General features: G+C 37.0%; 1 protein-coding gene across 1 annotated transcript in view; it reads right to left on the reverse strand.

Moving 5' to 3' along the window:
- The window catches only part of SETD3 (SET domain containing 3, actin N3(tau)-histidine methyltransferase), a 62,140-nt gene that overhangs the window by 24,851 nt on the left and 16,105 nt on the right, over nucleotides 1-21,184 (reverse strand). The window contains exons 2-6 of the mRNA XM_063399335.1: nucleotides 12,971-13,080; nucleotides 11,274-11,366; nucleotides 8,005-8,153; nucleotides 6,814-6,886; nucleotides 6,062-6,318 (exon numbers count right to left, since the gene is read on the reverse strand). Of these exons, the coding sequence (XP_063255405.1) occupies nucleotides 6,062-6,318; nucleotides 6,814-6,886; nucleotides 8,005-8,153; nucleotides 11,274-11,366; nucleotides 12,971-13,073 (675 nt within the window). The 5' untranslated portion in view covers nucleotides 13,074-13,080. The remainder of the gene's footprint in view (nucleotides 1-6,061; nucleotides 6,319-6,813; nucleotides 6,887-8,004; nucleotides 8,154-11,273; nucleotides 11,367-12,970; nucleotides 13,081-21,184) is intronic.

The raw sequence follows: 21,184 nt of genomic DNA on the forward strand, positions 1-21,184 counted from the left end.
AATGCAGCTGGGATGCCATTAGACCCTTTTGCTGCAAAGACACATTGCTGTCTTATGTTCAGCTTGTCCCTCAACATAATAATGGGATTATTTCACTCCAAGTGCAGGACTTTGCACTTCTTGCTAAACATCAATTGGCAGCCCATTTCTCCAGCCAAAGTCCCACTGGATTGCATCTTACCAGAAACTGAAGTGGGGCTGACAGGCTTGTAGTTCCCTGGGTCATGTTTCTATCCTGAGAATAGGAGTGACATTTTTTTTCTTCCAGTCCTCAGGAACATCTCCCCATCATCATGATCACTCAAAGATCACTGAGTCATCGAGTTTGCATTGGAAAGGACCTTTAAGGGTCACCTAGTCCAACTCCTCACTGCGATGAACAGGAACATCTTCAACTAGATCATGGTTGTTCAGAGCCCCATCCAAGCTGACCTGGAATGTTTCCAGGACTAGGGCATCTACAACCTCTCTGGGCAACCTGTGCCAGTATTTAGTTTAAAACCATTACCCCATGCCCTCTTGCAACAAGCCCTGCTAAAAAGTTGGTCCTCCTCTTTCTCACCCCTTAACTACAGAAAGGGTGATTAAGGCCTCCCCGAAGCCTCCTCCTCTCCAGGATGAACAAGGCCAGCTCTCTCAGCAGTTCATCACAAGAGAGGTGCTTCAGCCTTCTGATTACTTGTGTGGCCATCCTCTGGAATGTCTCCATGTCCTTCCTGTGCTGGGGACCCCAGAGCTGGGTGCAGTACTCCAGGTGAGGTCTCATCAGAACAGAGGGATTGAATCCCCTCTCTCAACCTGCTGGCCACAGTGCTTTTGATACAGCTCAGGGTACAATTGGCTTTCTGAGCTGCAAGCACACATTGCTGGCTTGTCCACCAGCACTCCCAAAGCCCATCTCTACAGAGCTGTTCTCAATCCCTTCAACCCACAGCTGTATTGATAGCATGGGTTGCCCCAACACAGGTGTAGCACCTTGCACTTTCCCCTGTTGAATTTCATGAGGTTCCCAAAGCCCACTACTCAAGCTTGTCCAGGCACCTCTGGGTGGCATCCTTGTACTTGGGACTCCTGAAGGCCAGTCTTACCAGTAAAGGAGGGCATTTGGCACCCCAGATTTTTACATGTTCTATGTCACGGTCCCCCATTCCATCCAGCAGCAGGCCCACACTTCCCCTGGTCCTCCTCTGGTCACCTATGCACATATAGAAACCCTTCTGGTCACCTTTGATATCTCTTGCAAGATGCAATTACTGCTGGGCTTTAGCTTTTGTAACCACACCCCTGGATGATTGGACAATGTGTCCATATTCCTTCCAGGTTACCTGTCCCTGCTTTCACCCTCTCTATGCTTCCTTTTAATGTCTGAGCTTTTGCCAGGAGTTCCTTGTTGATTCATGAAGGCCTCCTGGCACTTTTGCCTGACTTCCTGCTTTTGGGATGAACTGCTCCTGAACTTAGAGGAGGTGATCTATCAATACTAACCATGTTTTCTTTCCTGGATCCTTCTTCTCTCCAAAGCCTTATCCCATGGGACTCTTCCAAGCACATCCATGAAGCAACCAATACTGCTGTCCTGAAGTCCAGCACTGTGACCTTGCTGTTTGCACTGCTTCCTCCTCTCAGGATTTTGAAATCCACCACCTCATGGTCACTACAGCCAAGGCTGTCTTCAGCCTTTGCATCTCCAACAAACCCTTCCTTGTTTGTATGAGGTCCATGAATGCAAGCAGCACCTCTCCTCATTGACCCCTCTGTTGCTTGGGTGAAGAAGTTCTCCACAAACCTCCTGGACTGCTTATGCCCTGCTGTGTTTTTCCTTTAACTCATACTGGAATGAAGTCCCCCCATGAGGACCAGGCCCTGCAAATGTGAGGCTATTTTTGGCTGTCTGTAGAAGACCTCATTCACTTCTTCCTTCCTCCTGATGAGGCAGCCCTCTAGCAGAGGCACACTACAATCTCAACCATATTGGTTGAGGTTCTGTGTTTTTGTTTGTTGTTTTCTTTCTTTCAGTGGTCCAAAGACTACAGGCTGAAAACACTGTGCAAATCAATGCCAAACTGCCATCCTGGACAGTTCCACAACACTGGTGTTTTTTGCAGCTACATACAGATACTACTTACTCACAGAGTGCCACTGGATGCATACAGCCACGGCAAAAGCTACGGTTAGCTAATCAGCTCTGCTGGTTTTGGACTTACCACTTAAAAGATTTTAAAACTCAACTAAAGTTATCACAAAATAGTATTTTATTTAGACAGGTAGTAACAGCCTTTACTACACCTGAGGAAAAGATACAATGCTGCTTCAAACCCATCATGTTCAAAATGTAAATAATTTGGACACTTCCACCTTCTCTAAGTGCATTCCTTGTCTTCATATCTTGTTCTGATTCACAAAAACTTCTCTGTAGCTGACTACAAACAGGCATAGAGATGCACCTGAAAATCAAACACAAAGACCACTGCATATTCTTTTTAAAAAGCTTCAAACTTGGCTGTATTTTTCTTTAGGAATATAATCTCACTGTGATTGTCTGTAAACTATATAGCTCCCTCTTGTGTCTATTATACCACATTTCAGTGGACAAAAAAATTTTAACATTAAGCCATAAATACTTGGGCTTTGTTCACACTTCTTCAGGCTTGCAGTGCTCATAAATGTTAAAGAAGTCACAGCCATACCTTCCTTTCTCTTCTTCTGAGAAGAAGCTTACAGAATTTCTCTTTGGAACAAACTATAAATAAAAAAATCTTGCAAACTACAAGTCTACAGCAATGAAAGCAGTTTTTTGATCAATCCCTGTATTTTGATACCAATGCAGAGGCCAAATGCACCGTTAAAGTACATCTGCAACAACTTTTAACTATTTTTTAGTTATCAAATTACATATGTTTAGAGAGATGTCAGTGTGGTTTATAGAGCCTAGCTAACATGCTCAAGAGTTTATTTTTGTCTGCTCAACATCCCACCTGTTTCTGCTTATCAAACCAGACTACACTTTAGCTTGTAACGGCTGTGAAATTCATAAATCTGCCCATTCTTCATGTGTAGCCAGACTAAGCACTTGGAGAAAGAGTCAGAACTGCAGCAGTCACCCTTATGGAGAAGCTAAGGAAATAAAATAGAGCAGCACTTCTCAAACCATGTTTGAAACTGTACACCTATCAGAAGTCAAATTATTTTAAAAGCAGTCTAGCAATCCTATTTGAAAAGAAAAAGAAGCATTTGAAGACAGGACCTGTTATCCCTTTTATTCTCCCCACCATTAGAAATATTTTGTAGACTAAAAATATTGCAATCAAAATATTTAGCTTGCACAAAGTAGTCCCTTTTTTAGTACTGTCAAATAGCAAAAAAACCCAGCTTTTATTTGAAGATGCTGCTAGTATTACTTCCTGCAGTAGAACAACTATCAATAAAGTAAACAAGTTTTAAGATTTTTGTATAACAAAAAAAATGTATTTGTACCTAAAAAACATACTTTAAAAAGTATTTAAAGAAATACCTTAAAAGGTACTTCAAAAAATATTAGTCTGCATACTGAAGGCAATATGAAAATCCTGGCCACACAAGACAGCTTTCATTAAAACACTAAAGCAGTAGTAGTACTGAATGAAATGATGGTATACAAAAATCTAAAACAACCTCATTTCATCAAGCTTGCAGAGTACACTGCCTTTCATAGATAAGTGAGTTTGCTTTGCTTTTTTCAGTTATATGACAAATTTCTCTTTCGCTGTTTCTTCCCTTTTCCATCTGCTCATGAATTACCCTTAGCATTAGTATTTTGTGGGTCAATTTTGTTCACAAAATCATATGAGTACATGCAAGCTGATACTAAAATTAATTTTAGCTTTTATGAATAAGGAAAAATGGTACTTTGTTTAGGGAAAAAAGAGACTTCTATTTTTTCTCTATGAACTTTTTTCCTCCACCCTTTCATGAATTACAAGCTCTTATTTCTGAGAGTAGAAACAGAAATTGAAAATTTAAACTTTTCCATCAGTTTTCATCAAAAACATTAATGATAGCTGCTCAATAAATACAGTTGGCATTCCTGGGGCCAACTGAATTTATTTGACTTTCTAGTGTGAATAGTAGTATTTGCTGAATAGTAGTAAAGAAACATTCAGCTGAAATTGTGGTTACATGGCAGTGCAGAAGTAAAGGCACCAAACAACCAGAAACCACATAAAATTTAACTGAAATATATTACCTCTCATTCTACAAAGGAAAGGAAATAAAGCAAATGAATCCTACCTGATCTACCTTCATGCTCATGTTCAACAATGTGAAACAACAGCTATAAGACAAGATATATAACAAGAACACAAGCAATAAAAGCATTTGTGAGGAGAAAAACAAAAAAAATATCTAGTTTTCTGCCCATTCTGCATTTCAGGGTTGTTTTTTTTTTAATTAATGTTGCAGTCACATAACCTCTCACATAATACTACTAGTGCAGGATTAATCAGTGAAAATGATGCAACTGGTCATAGTGATAGTTCAGATGATTCAGTTCTGAAAAGAACTGCAAGAACAAGAATAGCAGCTAGAAGAATTGGATAATGTTCCACAATATTCTGCTAATAACTTGATAAAAGCAGTAGATCTTTTTAGGGTGAAAAAATGTTCTAAGGCACAACATTTAGAAGCTCTGTTTGATCAGGCAGCATATTTTGAACAACTAAGTGAAGGCTGGAAGGCCAAGTGTGGACTGGCAGTCTAGGATAGGACATAAAAAGAAAGGAGTTGGCTGAACTTTCATTTCCTGAATTGTGACACCTGGAAGGAAGAATTCAGTCCCCTTCTGATATCAAAGCCACTTTTCTAGCTTATTCCCTTGTGCATCTGATTTGGCTTTCACCCATCATTTTCAATTACTTCAGTTTTCAAAATGTATCCCTCTGCTCCTTATACTCCCTAAACTGAATTTGTGTTTGAAACGTATTCAGTTCTTAAAACACCAAACAGCTACACAAAATAGTGTAACTTTTGTTGAATTAAAACAGTTGATAGCTTTGGAGCTCTGGTAACACTAAAGGAGAGTAGAATTGCCCTGTGTCTTTTGACCTCTCCCACAGCCAAACAAAATATCTCTAGATCACACATTTGAGGAGATTCAGTTCATAGAGCCACACTTTTTTTAAATACAGATTATGCTACAAAAAGCTTTGAATGTTTGAACATTGAGCACTACCTTGAGAACAACACATCAACATTCACTTACAACATTTTATCTAGATATCAGTCAGAATAACAGAGTTCTGTTAGAAACTCCGTTTAAATCATTACTTCAGAACACAACGAAAAGTTCATCCATCTCAAGCCTCTCCATACCCTAACTGTTACCAGATGGATTTATCTTTGTATTTGAAAGCAATCAAAATAATTACACTAAATAGAATAGAAAACAAAACAACAGTTAATCCACATTCATTGGAAATACAACATATGCATTGGTTTTATTCTGTCAATTAACAATTATAATTTTACTTTGTTAAGTGTAAACTACATATTTTTCAAAGAATCATAGAGGCACAGGTTGTAGATCTCTGGAGTCATGTAGAAAAGTTTTAAGCCTGCAAACTTCTAGAGACTGGCTAACAGTAGCAAGATGAATGCAGTGACTGGAACATTTCTTATCTCCTTTTCCCCAGAACAAACAAGTCCAGTCCCTTAGTCTCCCACACAAATAAAGGGCTGAAGCAAATTACATGTTATTAGCCCTCCTCTGGTCTCATTCCAGTTGGTCAACATGTCTTTTGCACAGGTGGGCCCAAAATTTTACAGTACTCCAGATGAAGCCTGATCCATTTTCAAACAAAGGGCAGCAATCACTTCTCTCAACCAACCAAATACATTTTTACATATCCAGAAGCCTACTGACCTTTAAAGTTTCAACAGCAGTTCAAAAAAACAGCAGGAAATTGCTTTAATGATTCAGACTTTTAAGGGCAATATACTTGTACTATTATTCAGCATCACTGTTTTCACACCTTCCACAATAAGGATCATGAGAACAACATGTATATATTATAATTGAGATTCTTACCTGAATAACTTTGTAGAAATAGGCATACTGTCGAGCTGTATTTTTATATTGGCTAAAAACATCGTGTATGGCCTGAGTTGATTGAAGATACTGTACTTCATCTTCTTCAAAATAGAGAGGAGTATCATATTCACTGGGGAGAGTCTGGATGTAGGGCAGCCAGAAAGAGTTGGGGTTGGCTCGCTCACAAAGGAGATGGAATGCCAATGTGATATTGCCCATGGCTTGAAGAATTCGATCTTGAGAATACAGGGATCCTGAATTAACCAAGAAAGGTGAGGAACTAAATTGATTCTCCACGGAAAATATTATCCTAGATTGGCTTTAAATTAACATGATTAAATAATAGGTAAGCACTTAACAAAAAAAAAGCTTTTCAAGTTTCTAAAATATTTAGCTGCCTACACTGTATTATACTGCAAGTTTTTTGGCACAGCAAATGCCTTGTGTACAAAACTAGAATAATATTCTCAATACCTCAGAACATTTTATCTTCAAGTATTATACAAGCTACATGATATGTGATCAAAATAACACACACACTTGTGGAAGATATCCAGTGCACTCAGCCAGAAACTAACCGGGAAATTAAATTCTTTCCACTGACACTTCAAGTTTCTAAGTATTCCAAACCTGATGGCTGGCATGATAAGCAAGCCCTGTAATAAAAGAGATCAGCTAAAAAAGGAGTCTCCTACTGAAAGATCCCATAAATATTAATTTCCTTCTTAAGAACTTCCTTGAGCTCTTACCTAAGACTGAATTTTTAGCTGACTCAACTGTCATCAATAGTTTTCTAGGAACCCACAGAAACAATTCTTCAGCCTACAGAAAAGAAAGAAATGCAACAGAGAGTCAGTTAGCATTTATATGATATGCCAAGTGTCTCAAATATACACTAACTTTAAATTACAAGTTGTTTGCACAATTTTTTAAAAATCAAAACTATTCTGAATCAAAATTCTTCCTTCTCTTCCACTGCAAATTCAACAAACAACCTGTGTTTCATACTGTGGTAACGAAATGTTTCAATCTGCATCACACAAAGCTTTAAACAGAGATACTCAGATCCAAAATAAAGTCCTTCCATTTTGGAACTGCTAATATGTACAACACGACCTTAAAGCTACCAGATACATTATATTGCTAACAATTGTATGATCACATATTCTCTCACTGTAGAGTTTTTTCATATTGGCTGTTTTTATTCTAGAAGAACTGTTCAGGATTTCTGTCAAGGTATTAACTGTGTGCTAATGAAGCTCTTAAATGATTATACTATGCTCATTTTCTAATAGTCTTTCTACAACAGCTGATTGGTCTTCAAAGCTGTTTCCCACCTACAAAACAGGAATGGAAAGACACGATTTTAAATGCTTACCTTTTAACAGTTAGCTAACTCTGTGTGTGTCTATACTCCTCATCTGATGATAAAAAAAAACCTTTACAATTATCATAACTTGGGGACTTTTTTTTCATTTTCACTGTAAAATAGGAATTGCAAACACCTCTTTCTGAGACAAAAAGACCAATTCTTTAAAAGAAGGAACATGAATGAAGAAGAGACTAAATAGGTATTGCAAATATCTCTTTTTCAGACAAAAACTTTTTCAGTTCTGCAAAAAGGACATGAAAGAAGAGATTAAATAGAAAACATGGAATGAAAGGATACATCAGTGTGGTAGAGTACTTTGGTGATTAGGTAGAGAGTATAGGCAACACAGGAAAAAAATTGATTAAAAATTCACAGTACTATCAGTAGTCATCAAAAATAATACTCAATTTTAGCAATAACGTTATTCTCAAGTATACAGGGTTTCAGTATGTAATGTTTCAGAAGGAGCATAAGCAGTTAAAAGGGGGGAAAGGGTGAGCATTTCAGAGCTCTGCAGATACATTCCAAACACAATCTTCTAATCTAAGTCAAATGTTCATGTGCTCACCTTTATCTCTCTTGTTGCTTTCAAACCAAATCCCTCCTCTTCAAAGTTAGCTATTTCAAAACCCTCTGTGGATGCTCCATTTTCAGTTGCCCACTTTATCAATTCAGGGAAATAGTCATCTCTTTTTCCATCAAAGACAACAGACAAACCTATATACACAATTTATTGAAAAACAAATGCAGAAATAAGAGGATCCAGAAAGATAAAAATGCTCAATACAGAAGTCCAGGTAAAAAGCTATCTGCTATCTCACAGCAGTGATACTTTGAAGTAGCTGAGTCAGAACTGGTCTCTGCTAGTGTTACTCAATACTATATAAATGTCATACCCAATTTTCATCAAATTCAGTATTGTGCCAAATTGGCTTACCAGTCATCTTAAAAATGCAACTGCTCAAACTATGAAATATGAATTTCATAGTAATGAATTTCATAGTAATGAAATATGAAATTCTCCTCTTCTTTCCTTTTAAATAAAAGCCAAAATATTTCCAATCTTAATATCAATGATAAATGCAATCACCACAACATGTTGATACAGACAAGGAAGAATTCGAGAGGCAAGCTATAATTTCATTAATTCAGCACTGCAACTGATGATAAGCAGATCTTGAGTTCCTTCTTTCACATACAAGACAGTTAGCCTTTTCCTGTAGCATATGGATCTACTAAAATATCTAAGGATAGATCTAAAATATCTAAGGATAGATCTAAAATATCTAAGGATCATACTCCTGACATCACAGAGCCCATCCAAATTTTTACACTTTGCTTCTCCAATGGCATGTGGTCCACCAGTGAAACCACAAGCTTCATTCATTTCCTCAGTTTTCCCTATACTGTGACTTCACTTGAATCTCTCTGTAATAGTTCCTGGCTATACTCAGCCAGCTCCTTTTGTACCTCTTCACCTCTGTGTGTTCTCTTCAACCCAAACTCTAGAGTCAGATAACATTAAAAGTGCCAAAAGGCCCCCAAAATGCTCACGCCATTTTCTGAGTGGCAAAATGTCATCAGTAAGATGCTTTACATCCAAAGATATTCTGGCTAAGCACAGGGAATAAAATATATTTTGAGATTAAAATTATTTTAGGGAAGTACCATTAGTGTATTAAAAACATACCCCTTCTACCTCCAAATTTTGCATTTCAAGGTCCAGAACCAATCAGATCTGTGGTTAACTTAAAAGCGCAAGTATAATTTAAAACTTCCATCTTTGATGATGCAGTATAAAAATTTATTAAGTATTTACAAAGTACTTTTGGAATGTAATGACCTCACAAACCTGGTAAGACTAGTTGCATGGTTTCTATAGAACTTGGTAGGTGTTTATAATGTCCAAGATTTTGCTCTTTTGATTTCCAACTTTTGCTATTGTATAAGACTACTGGAAGCTTTTAACATGCAGCTCGTACTTCAGACAATTCTTTAAGCATCTCTGAAATTCTACTTCTGTTCCTCATATACAATGTGGACCAATATTTCCCAGTTTTTTTCCAAATTAAAACAAAGACCAGCTCCTTTAAATTATAAGCACCATTGGGGAATAAATTGTTTCTATATGGAACAAAATATAGCTGTACTGATGAAAACCTATATTGAAAACTAGCTTTATTTAAGATTTTGCTCATGAGTCAAACAAGGAAAATTTTAGAAATTAAAAATACTCAGTTTTCAAACTAAGAATTTTCTATATCGAAGATAATTCTAGTTCACATTCTGCAACACTGTGTTCTAGTCCAGGAAAGCACAAAGTATAATACTCTTGGCAATATATATTAATTTGTACATCTAAGAACTCCCAACAGGAACTTCCTCTGCTAACTGTCTAAAGCCTTTATTAAGCTAGCAAACTGTGTAGTATTAACTACTATGTGCCACTAAAAACAGTCTTGAAAGATGCCATAACATTGTTAATTACTATGCACCAAAAAGAATGTTATATGGAAAAACAATTGCATGTCAATAGCAGTGTGGTTAGTAGGTTTTGTATCTTCCAAAGAAGAAAAATATGCTCTATTAACATCATACTTTGATAATTCTACCATCTCTGCCAGCAGCATCTTCCCCGTGGATAGTTTAATCTTTCTGGTGCAGAAAAAAGTTACAGCGAGGAGGCCAACCCCAATGCTAACTCTGCTCTTATTAACCTGAATTATGACTTCAACCATATATTACATCATTAAAACCTGGACATGTACAATGAGTTTATAGAAGTCATGGCACAGTTAAGAAATAAGCCAAGTTCATGTCTACATCACTACAGAATGCAGTCACTCAAACAGTGTCATTTATTATTCCATACACACTCTGCCAAAAACTGATGTTCAGAGGTTTGTTAAGTTCTTTCATGAAGTAAGATTTTTATGCATCCGTCAAAATATATTAAAAACAGGTATGAAAGGGAAATTTCAAGTCTCTGAAGTATTTGCTTTATCAAGCAAAAACACCATGAACCAGTCAAGTTCCATTTATATGTAGTCTGGCTTTCTTGCTGTTACTGTATAAATACCAGAGAAGAAATAATTGTTTAGGACTTTTTATGGTATGTCCAGCCCAAATCTACTCATAGCAAGTTTAAAAAGTTTGTCCCAGTCATTAAAACACATCAGTCATAAAAAGAAGTTTATTTTACTAACACTTACATGAAAGGCATTTTTTAGAGTATGCCTCCAAGTATATAACAAAATTAATATTAAAAAAGTGTCATCAACAGCAAGATGTTACAGACCATAACAGAAGAAACTTGGTGTGGTATGAAAAATAAGCATACCTTAAACTTTGGAAAACTGGCAATAAAATTCCTCATTAACTGTGATATAATAATAATTTCTTTATTTTGATTATGTGCTTCTTTAGAGCAGATAGACTTATTAGCTGATGTATTTATTTTGTGCATTTACATATTTTTTTCATCACTCGATGTCCTGATGTTGTGTTGCTGAAGCTGTTTCAACATCCACTATAAAGTCTTGATGTAAAACAGCTACAAATTCAAATTCAGAATGTTCAGATTTATAGAGGCAGAGCAGCAAACCCTGCAATCAGGAACCAAGGCAGCCAATTATTCTCCAAGGATTTTTACTTCTAGTCCTTCAGATTGTGATGAGAAAACAATTTCAAGCTCCTTTTTTTTACTTATCAGACAGAATTCTCACAAGATCATCTGTCTGTGATAATCACTCTGAATTCTGAGTATTAAAATGGTTAATGCCAGTGGTGAAGCCCACCTGAACATTTCAGAAATACTTGCAAGTGTTTCACATTTACCTTTTTGCTTTTTGCGGATTTTCTCCACAAGCGAACGGATCTGTACATATTCTTCCCATTCCTTACCAGGACCTGGGGGAGGACTGCTGCATTCTGGAAATAAAAATGTTTTCTTTAATTAAGTACATAATATACATATATATATGCACACACACATATACATATATATTTTGACCTCAGAATTATGGTTTCACAGTAACTTAATGGAATCCCAGTACTATTTGTCTTTCAAATATGTTCACATAGCAAATAATATCCACTGTTATAAACATCCCATTATAGGACAGATAATTAATTTAGACTTTGAAATCTTCACAGTATAACTAATTTTATTTTAAATATTCTTTCAGATATAAGAAATAGAAAATGTCTAAAAAGCTTGGAAGAAAAAAGGTAAACAACCTGGTCATTAAGTAAGTAACATCTCAGATAAACAACAAAAAAGCATCTGCTTTCAATAATTCAAGCAAAGCACTCTGTTTACATTAGCCTGCTTGCCATCACTCTTGCTGTAATGAAAGCAATAACAATAGCACAGAGCATACCTTAATTAATTGAGAAATTTGCTGGTACATACATTTGACCTGCCTAGTCAATACTGTTTTCCTAGATGCAAAAGTACTGGAGGGACAAGCAAAGGAACACAAAGCCATGCTTTAGCTTTAGATTACATCCACAGTGTCTCTGCCAATATTCTAAATGTCAGTGTGTGGATTTCTTGATCTAAGCCATGTAAATCCAAGTGGACAGCTGAAGATTACCTTGTTTAACTGATTTGAAAAATCTTAGCATTGAATAAAATATGGAAGCTTGACAAAAAGAACAGCTGATACTTGTCTTTGCTTAGCAAATTAGATCTACATTTTATTTTTGGTAGCAAAGCAGAGGCCAATTGTAGCATAAGCATCAAACTGCTTTGCCAACTCCTTGTCTCTTCTTCAGGGGCAATGCTAAGAAAAATTTTAAATTTTCTAAGGCAAATTTAGATGGGTCCAGAATATGAAAATCTGGACTTGTGTTTCAAAAAGAACTGTATCACAGCACAGTTACTAATGACAGCAGAATAAGTCAATAGTATTTCAGCATTATTGTATGAAATTATGCTCTGCTTTTCACATTTACTAGAAATAATGGATGAGTTCCAAGTTCCTCAACAAGTGAAACAATCTTTGGTCTATACACAAGATTTAAGCACTACAAAAAGATTCCTAACAGCAACAACAACAAAAAATTTATCTAACAACAAAAATATCTATGCAGTTGAACTGAACTGTATTACTGCTTCCCACAGTTAATTTCCCTATTCTGGTACCAGTTCAAATTACCGTTCAAGTGATAAATGGAAACAGTGTATTTTTCAAGTTTACAAGAAAAAACATTCTTACCAAACTTCACTATTAAGTTATCTAGTTGTTTAAAAGTCTAATCTCACCCAGTATTTATGCTTGCATTCAGATGAAAAACCAAATGCTGCCACAAATATGGTCTGTTCAATAAATACACATTTAAATAAGCAATGATAACATATATTAACAGAGATAGTTTAGTATGTATCTCAGATTAACTATTTTAAGTACTCTAAAATAGCAAGCTTGGCCACTTACAGAAATAATACAACTCATTGGCCTCAGCAAGAAAATGTTTTTGAGTGGTTTGCACACCATCTTTTTCCCAGAGAGGCAAAAAACAAAACTTACTTTGCAATAACTCATTAATTAGATTCAACATTTCCTTTGGAGATACTGTCGCTGTGGCTCCTGTACTTGACTTCTGAGTTTTTACTCGGCTCTTCTTCCCCATCTTCCAACTAAAATAGAGTAAGAAGGACAGTGTCACCAATTACCATGAAAATAAATATGATAAATATGAATGAACAAGATCTTCTTTCACTAGTCACATAAAAAAGAAAAGAATGAGAAATTATTTCTCGCACATATGTATGTGCAAGTATTATTTGCATGGCCTAAATGTAAGAGCCATACAGTGCAATCTGAAGCAGTATTTCATGTAGTTGTACATTAATTACTTCAGGGCAATTAGAAACTAGAAATCTTAGAGACAAAAAGAAAAATTATTCGAATCATATGCAAATTCATTAGTTGTGAACAAATATTATGGATTCCAAAGTATTCAGCCTATAGAAAACCAGGTTATTTTATCTCCTCAGCTGCATGGCCAATAGCAGTTGAATTAGTATTTTGACTGTATGTTATATAGTAATTCAAAATGAATTGAAAATTACGTACTCCATTTCAAAAGAAAATCAAAATACCATCTGTATATCTTTGCTGCAGCTTCTTGTGATTCAAGGCAACTAGTTAAAGAAAACTTATTTTCAGTTCCCAAAGAAAATGGAACATCATCTTAGGCTGGTATTCCAATATTCAGTGCCCCTTGTTCTCATGCAGGACTGAAATCACACAACACCTCCTGGAACAGCAGTGTAGTGAGGTGTGAAATATCCAGGGAATTTCTCACACGCACTGGGAGCAATTTCTGATGCTGGCACTGAACAGGCTTCTAGTGGAGAGGTTGTGCAGGATCTGGGACTCATCAATAACGAAAAATTGCTCACGCATAGGACAGCCAACTGCCTTGGATGCAGTAATTGTGAAATTGTAGTGTAAGTTTTAGAAAAGAACGGAAGGAAAAAGGCAGACTAAAGACTCTGGACTCATTGCAGTAGACACAGCTGGGACTTGCTCAGGGAATGGTAAGCAGTCATCTTCCTGAACTCTTCCCTGAGCACAAAACAAGCCTTCCCAACATGAAAGAAAAGCAGCAGGCTCAGCAGGAGTCCAGCTGATTGTACACAGGACTCCTCACTGACAGAGCTCAAATGAAACAGAAGCATAGGTAGAGTGGAAGTGGGGACAGGCAACTGGAGGAGAATACAGATGCACTGTCTGGGCAAGCAGAGCCTGAAGGAGGGAGGCCAAAGCTTGTCTGGAGCTGATATTGAAGAGGAATGTGAAAGGCAAGAAGAAAAGCTTTTACTATGAGCAGAAGACACTCTGGGAAAAGTGTTATTCAGCTGCTAAATCAGGAAGCTACCTAGTGATGAAAGGTACAGAAAAAGTTGAGACACCTGATACTTTGGGCATGGTCTTTGCCAGCAAGGGCTGCTATCAGGTTTACCATGTTCCTGCATCTTGTAACAAAGTTTGAGGGAGAGGAGCTGCCAAGTCAAAAAGCTATGTAGGTAAGCTGGACCTACACAAGTACATAGGATCAGATGGGAAACATCCAAAGTACTCAGAAAGTTAGCTGATGTCTCTGGAAGGCTGCTGGCTACTATCTCTGAAAAGTCATGGTAATTGCTCATGACAAGAAACTGATAACTTCAACAAAATCCAACTGAAAGCAAGGTGCAGGCAGGAGAGAGCAAAGGATTCAGAGAACTAGAAAGTAGTGAGTCTCACCTCATTTGCTGTACAAAATGTAGAATGACTTCTAAGAGGAAGTTATTTCCAGGCATGATGGACACAAATGTGACTGGGATCAGAAAACAGACTGCTAAAGACAAACCCTGCACTGCCTTAAGCAGAAGAGTAAGTGGCTTCATGGACCAGGGAGAATTGGTGGTTGCCAGTGCTTTGACTCATGCAAGGTTTTTAACACTATCTTCCATAGCACCCCAAACTGAGGGGACATGGACTAAATAGGCAGGCAAAAATTCCTTGAATAATGAAGTTCAAAGAGTTTTGGTCCGTAATCCTTTATGTCAACTGATTAGGTGCAGTATTTCCTAGTAGACAATACTGGCCAACATCAGCAGATTTGGATGCTAGGACAGAAAGGATCCTCAGCATATTTACAGATGATATAAAATGGGAAAAGCAGCTAACAAGTTGAAGAGAAGGACCAGCATTTGGAAGGATCTCAACTAACTGCAGGAAGAAGCCAGAAGTGACTTTGTTAAGTCATTCAAAGACAAAGTATCCTGCATTTGGGAAAGAAAAGATTGTATACAGCATCATAGCTGCAGACTGGACCAGCAGCAGCTCTGCAGAAAAGCATTTGGAGACTCTAGGAAAATTGCAAGTTCAACAACAGCCAGCACCCACAAACCCATGAAAACCAACTGCAGTTTGAGTTGCATAAGCAGAGGTCAAGAGAAGCAATTATTCCCCTCTGCTTGCACTGGTGAGGTCACATGCCCAGTACTGCACTCTGGGCCACACAGAGCAGGAAGTACTGGCACACTGGAGCACATCCAGAGGAATTTATCCCATCCCAGAAGGGATAACATGGAAGATGAAAAACATCATTTTTTCAGTCTGGAGATGAAGAGTCTGCTACTGCCTTCATCTATGTGGCAGGGAATTATACAACAGGTGAAGGTAAATTCTTCTCTCTGTTGTGTAATTGTTATTGCTGTTGAAAACACAGCAAAAACTCAACAGGCAACAGACACACAATGCCTCAAAGGAAATTCCATATAGGAAACTCCTCACCCTGAGGATGGTTGAGCACTGAACAGGATGGAGATTTAACAGCATCCCCAAGCAACATTGGTGAATTTAAAAATTTGACTTGGCAAGGCCCTAAGCAATCTGATTTAACTTTGAAGCTAAAGCAGAAAATGGAGTCTCCCAATCTCCAGATCTACTTTTTTTGCCTACAATTTCACATGTTATTGCAATGGAAGTCTTCATGCCTATAAGCAGTCTACACAGTAAATAATATCTAATATATATATATAATATAATACAGCACAGAAGATCCTATGTCCAGTTACTTTGCAGTGAGATGGGAGAAAGACTGTCATGCCCACAACTTTAGACATCTCAAAGATTTCAAATCTGCCTAAGTCATCAAGACCACCACAGCTATAGCAGCTTTAAGTTACAACACATTGCACTGTAAAATCCACAAAATGCAAAAATCACAGTACAGAAGCAGTACTTTGGGCTCCAGGTGTTCTGAGCATTCTGTATATATAAAAGGAATCATTTTATCCTTGGTCAGTGTAGTTAGCTGACCCAAAATTAAATGTTTCCTCTCATATGCTATCAAAAAGTTTTGTTCTTCGGCAACTGCAATATTTTGGCCAGCACCTGAAAATTCTAGTAGGAAAGGTCTATAATCTGGCTGCTTTCCTTTTCCATTAAGATTAAAGTGAACAAGAAACTACCAAACCCAAGGTTTATTTTAAATAGTAACTTTGAATGATCAGGAAGCATGTTAAGTTACCATTGTTAACTTATTAACTCAAAATTAAAGGAGCTCAAAACTGACTGAAAAGCAACACCTCATAAAAGGGAAAGAAAGGCAAAACTATAAGGTGTTCTCCAAAGGGAAGGCAAAGAAACTGAGTCTTTCCTTTTCTGACATTAAACATAGTGCAAGAACGAGAGTAGCTCTGAGCAGACAGAAACTGTGAAGTCCTGGGGCACATCCACATCCCCTGATTTTAGCACTCTCTGACAGATAGATGAGAGAGGCTCAAACAACCCACCTGTGCTGCTTAATTTTATCAGTCCTGCTTGAGCTGCATCACTTACTTTCCCAATACAGTTTTTGCCATGAAAAGCCCACACATGCAGCTGGTCAGGAGAGATGCCAGAGATTCAGTGTGAGAACCACTGTCTGATCACATCTCTTGATGTTTGTGAATGAACACTGGACATCCTCTTGAAAGGTGTTGCTCTACAACAGTTACATTTGATATGAGATTTCTTAGTATCTTTCAGCTCAGATGAAGGGGGCAATAACATTCATTATGCAATCCATGTTGAATTTACAATAGTACTCCTTGGAAATAGGATCAATATAAAAGGTCAACCTGCATAATGCAGTGTGAGACAAACATAAAGAATAATAATACCAACAAAAAATGAACTTAGGAGTTTATTTTCATGGTCTTCCCATTTTACAGTCTTTCCTTCTGGTTTGTTTTTGTTTTTTGTTTTTTTTTTCTTTACACCCCAGCAGTTTCCTCAGGGTACAGCCTTCACAAAGACTTTATTTGCACATCACCCATTCACTTGAGTGTTCCCCTCTCCTATATGCCATCCTGATACATTTATTTTTGACTCTTCTGCTCTTAAGAATCAAGTAGATGGGTCTGTAATGGATCCAACAGCAACACTGGAGATGGAGGCCAAAATCTTAAGAGTAAGAACAATGCACTTCTGTGTTGATTCATAAAAATGTTTTCTACATTCCTTCTAAGCACAAGTCCTTTTATCTTCAGAATCATCAGAAAATTAAAGCACTCACACACTGCACATTTCATGATAAAAGTTATAAATTATGACCTATAGTTTATATCAAGATACTCCTAAGTATTAAGATATGTAGGTTGAAAAAATGAAATTATTTTGAAGGATTTTGTTTTCTTATTTCCAAGAATGAAGCAAGTTAGTTGGTCAATAAATTGTGGGAAAAATGATATTAGTAAAAGTTCTGTATACACAACTACCAATATACTGCCAGTTTTTTTCTTTCCATTTTTTTAGTTGTATTGAGAGGAATAATCTGCTTGAAATATAAACATCCATCAGTAAATTCATGAGAAGAAAAACAGCAAAGAAAACTGTGCACATATGGAGACATGAAAAGTGCCACCACTGATTCAGAACAATACAGCAATACATGAAGCTGTTCAAATATGGTACACAGTCAGCATTAATTTTTGATTTTTCCTTGTATGAAACACGTTAGTAGCAAGAATCCATTATTCCAATGACACTATTGCCAAGAGTTATGTCTAAAGATAAAGCTTATTTCAGAGAATGTGAACTTCAGCTTCCCAAATACAATAAAAAGGAAAATTTGAACAGTGATTTGTATTTGTATTACCATCCTAGATTAATATTGTTTCAGAGGCCAAAACCAAAAATCTAGCTGAAATCTGGTCTACATGAGTAAGAAATTCAAGGCTAATACAAGATATGTCTCAGCTACTACTGATGTTCAAATAAAACACAGCAAACATACCACAGAAAAACCAAGTTCATTGAACACAACTCGTAAGATTGATGGCACCATAATCAGAAATGCATTTTTTCAGTACACTGCTACCAGTATATGAATATGAAATAAGCTCTGTAAGTATCTCTGCTCTCTCCTTTGATACATGCATCCTGTCTAACTATTGCTTCTTAGCCATCAGAATTTCTACAAAGAAAATATTCTGCATGCATGATTAAATCAGCAAGTCTCTCTCACATAAAAAAACCCAACAAAACCATCAGACTGATGTCTTGAGATATCTGGTTAAGGAAATGTTTCCTTTTAAGGAATCATCTACCTTGATCAAAACTGTACTTTTTGATCCAATTCCCAATCAGAAAAACAGGTTTCTACTTCCTACACACTTATTTTCATTCACTGTTCAGTTATATGAAACAGATATAACTATTTAAACCTAATGCATTTGACAGCTGTATTGTTTGGTAAGAGCCATAATTTGAAAGGCTTTGCTGCTATACATAGCTGTCTAGAAAATGTATTCCAAATACCAGCACAGTGAAGTCTATGCACCATTAAAAAGTCACACATATCTTACAAAATATATAACCTAAAAATAGATTATGAATGTTTTTTCAAAACTTCTGAAATCTAACAGAACACTTCATCCAATTTCATGTTTGGGAAAAAAGTTTAGTTCATGAGTGGTCTGCTGTATTTAACCAGCAAATGATGAATTATAATGATAGCAGGAGACCCATTATGGAGAAAGTAAGTGTGCTTCCTTTGTTAGATTACCTTTTGTAATTCAGTTCACGACCCAGATTTTCGAGTTAAATTTCAATTTATTAAAAAAAAAAATCCCAGAATTCCAAGAGATCTCTGTAACTCCAGGGAAAAAAACACAGTATATTTTTCACTTTAAATAAAATTTCAGACAAAAAGTATCTTTTTTTTGCAAGTAACTAAAACTATTGTTTAGAAAGAAACAAAGTATAAACCCTCTTTTTGGCAAAGCAATGAGAAGAAGGGGTGTTTGCCAGTACCTGCATGACAACGGAAGAAGCAATAAATACATATTAAATATATATATATATATAAAATGTAGCTGCACTACATGAGAAGAAACAAAACAAAAAATCCTTCAGACGAACCACAAATTTTATGAATGTCTGGAGAAGCTGCACACATTTCACTGGAAAAGGGATTTGGTTTTTTTTCTTTTTGAGTTTGGCTTTCTGGTTGTATTCTGGTGAGCAGCTTTTAAGTACTATGCCATGCTTTCTTTCAAATGAACGTTGTTGAAAATTCCTGAAAGCATTCTCCAAAGAGCAAGTGCACCAACAGCAATGATGAATAAGCTTAGTAATACAGAACACAGCCACATTTCCAAATATAGTGTATCAGCTGGCTTGACAAAAAGAATCATGCCAAAACTGGCAGTGCGGGGTGTAAATGATCCATCTCTCTCTCTAATACTGCTATCAAAGAGCACTTGTGTTGGATCAGACTTTGAACTGGTTTCCACACCACACACAAAAATAATATTTTAATGAGCTGTAAAATATGATTCCTCTTGACTTACAGCTTTAAAAAGTGAGCACGTTCACCTAACAGCTTTAGAAGGTGATCATGAGAAGTCCACACAAAACCCCAGAAGTACTAAAGAACTACCACGAAGTGAATGCATTTTTGTTTTTTTTTTTAATTTAAAAAACAACCATGAGTGCTTTAGCATTTTATTTAAGAAACCTAATACTTATGGTACTAGAGAATTTGACTTCATCACGGGATCATATTTCCTTATGGAAGCAATGCCAAGCTTGCACAACAAAATACAGATATTTCAAAATAATAGGTCAGAAAAAAAATTCCATTTAATTATTACCAAACCCCCTAGCTTTTCACATACACATGACAACCAAGAAGCTCACTGCAGCACTCCATAGAGCTCCAGTCAGGTTTAATAGGAAAAAAAATTAAAAGATCTATCATTAGGCACTGTAAAGACACCTACCTTTCCCTCTCTCTAACTGGGTAAAAATACAAGTTTGCAACCTTTGTTACAAATCTGTGAATATGATCGTTGCACTAGGTAAACACTATGTTAATTTTTAACTGTGCTGGTTTCAAAAAAATTATCCTACATGATGCAGACTACATGGAGTCTGATTTTTTCTGTATGTATCTTGCTTTCTTTTCCAGTGGCCTCAGAACCCCTGCAGTGCTCTGTCACCCTCCTCATCTCTTCTGGCACTCCACGTTGCTTTCTGTTCCCTCCCCACAGGACCACACGAGCCAGGCAGCATCTCCTTTTGCGGGTTTCAGTATAACTGTGCATGTTTGGCTAAACCACCACCACACGTGGTCACTACCTGACAAACAGGCCCAGCAGCTGAACTGTTCTCAACACAGCTTTTCCTCTAGCAAGCAGGTCAAGAGTGCTCTTACTCCACCAAAGCTGATTGAAAACATCCAACAAGTTAATACGTGAAGCAGGACAAACTGAGCACCAGAGAGAACTGACAAGTCTTATTTGCTTCAGCTATTACTTTTTTCTTTACAGAGGAGTAAACCAGCTACCCAAAAATTTGCCAGACTTCTACAATATCAACCAAGTTAGGAATTCCCACAGGAAGAGTTACCTCTCCAAGTTTAACTTTGCTTCAAGGACTCAGCAGATTTCAATGCGGTACCTTAACATTGTATCTTCTTTAATTCAGATCCTTGTAGATGCTAATTACATTATGTTCTTGTTATTACATAATAGTTAGCACTCCATGCATCTACTTGGCACATATGGGCACAGATGGCAGAGGGGTGCACATCTAGAATCTGTATTAGGATACATACAGCTAAACAAGGGCAGACAAAGAGAAGGAAAGGGAATTCTCAAGCCATGCTAAGAGCATGGAGAGGTGAGTATTGTAGGTGGCTGTGGGATATGTTCCTTGGCTGCACCAAAAGGAAGGACAGACGAGTGGGATGCACAC

The sequence above is a fragment of the Prinia subflava genome, chromosome 5 (assembly GCF_021018805.1).
Source record: "Prinia subflava isolate CZ2003 ecotype Zambia chromosome 5, Cam_Psub_1.2, whole genome shotgun sequence".
Taxonomy (NCBI): Eukaryota; Metazoa; Chordata; class Aves; order Passeriformes; family Cisticolidae; genus Prinia; species Prinia subflava.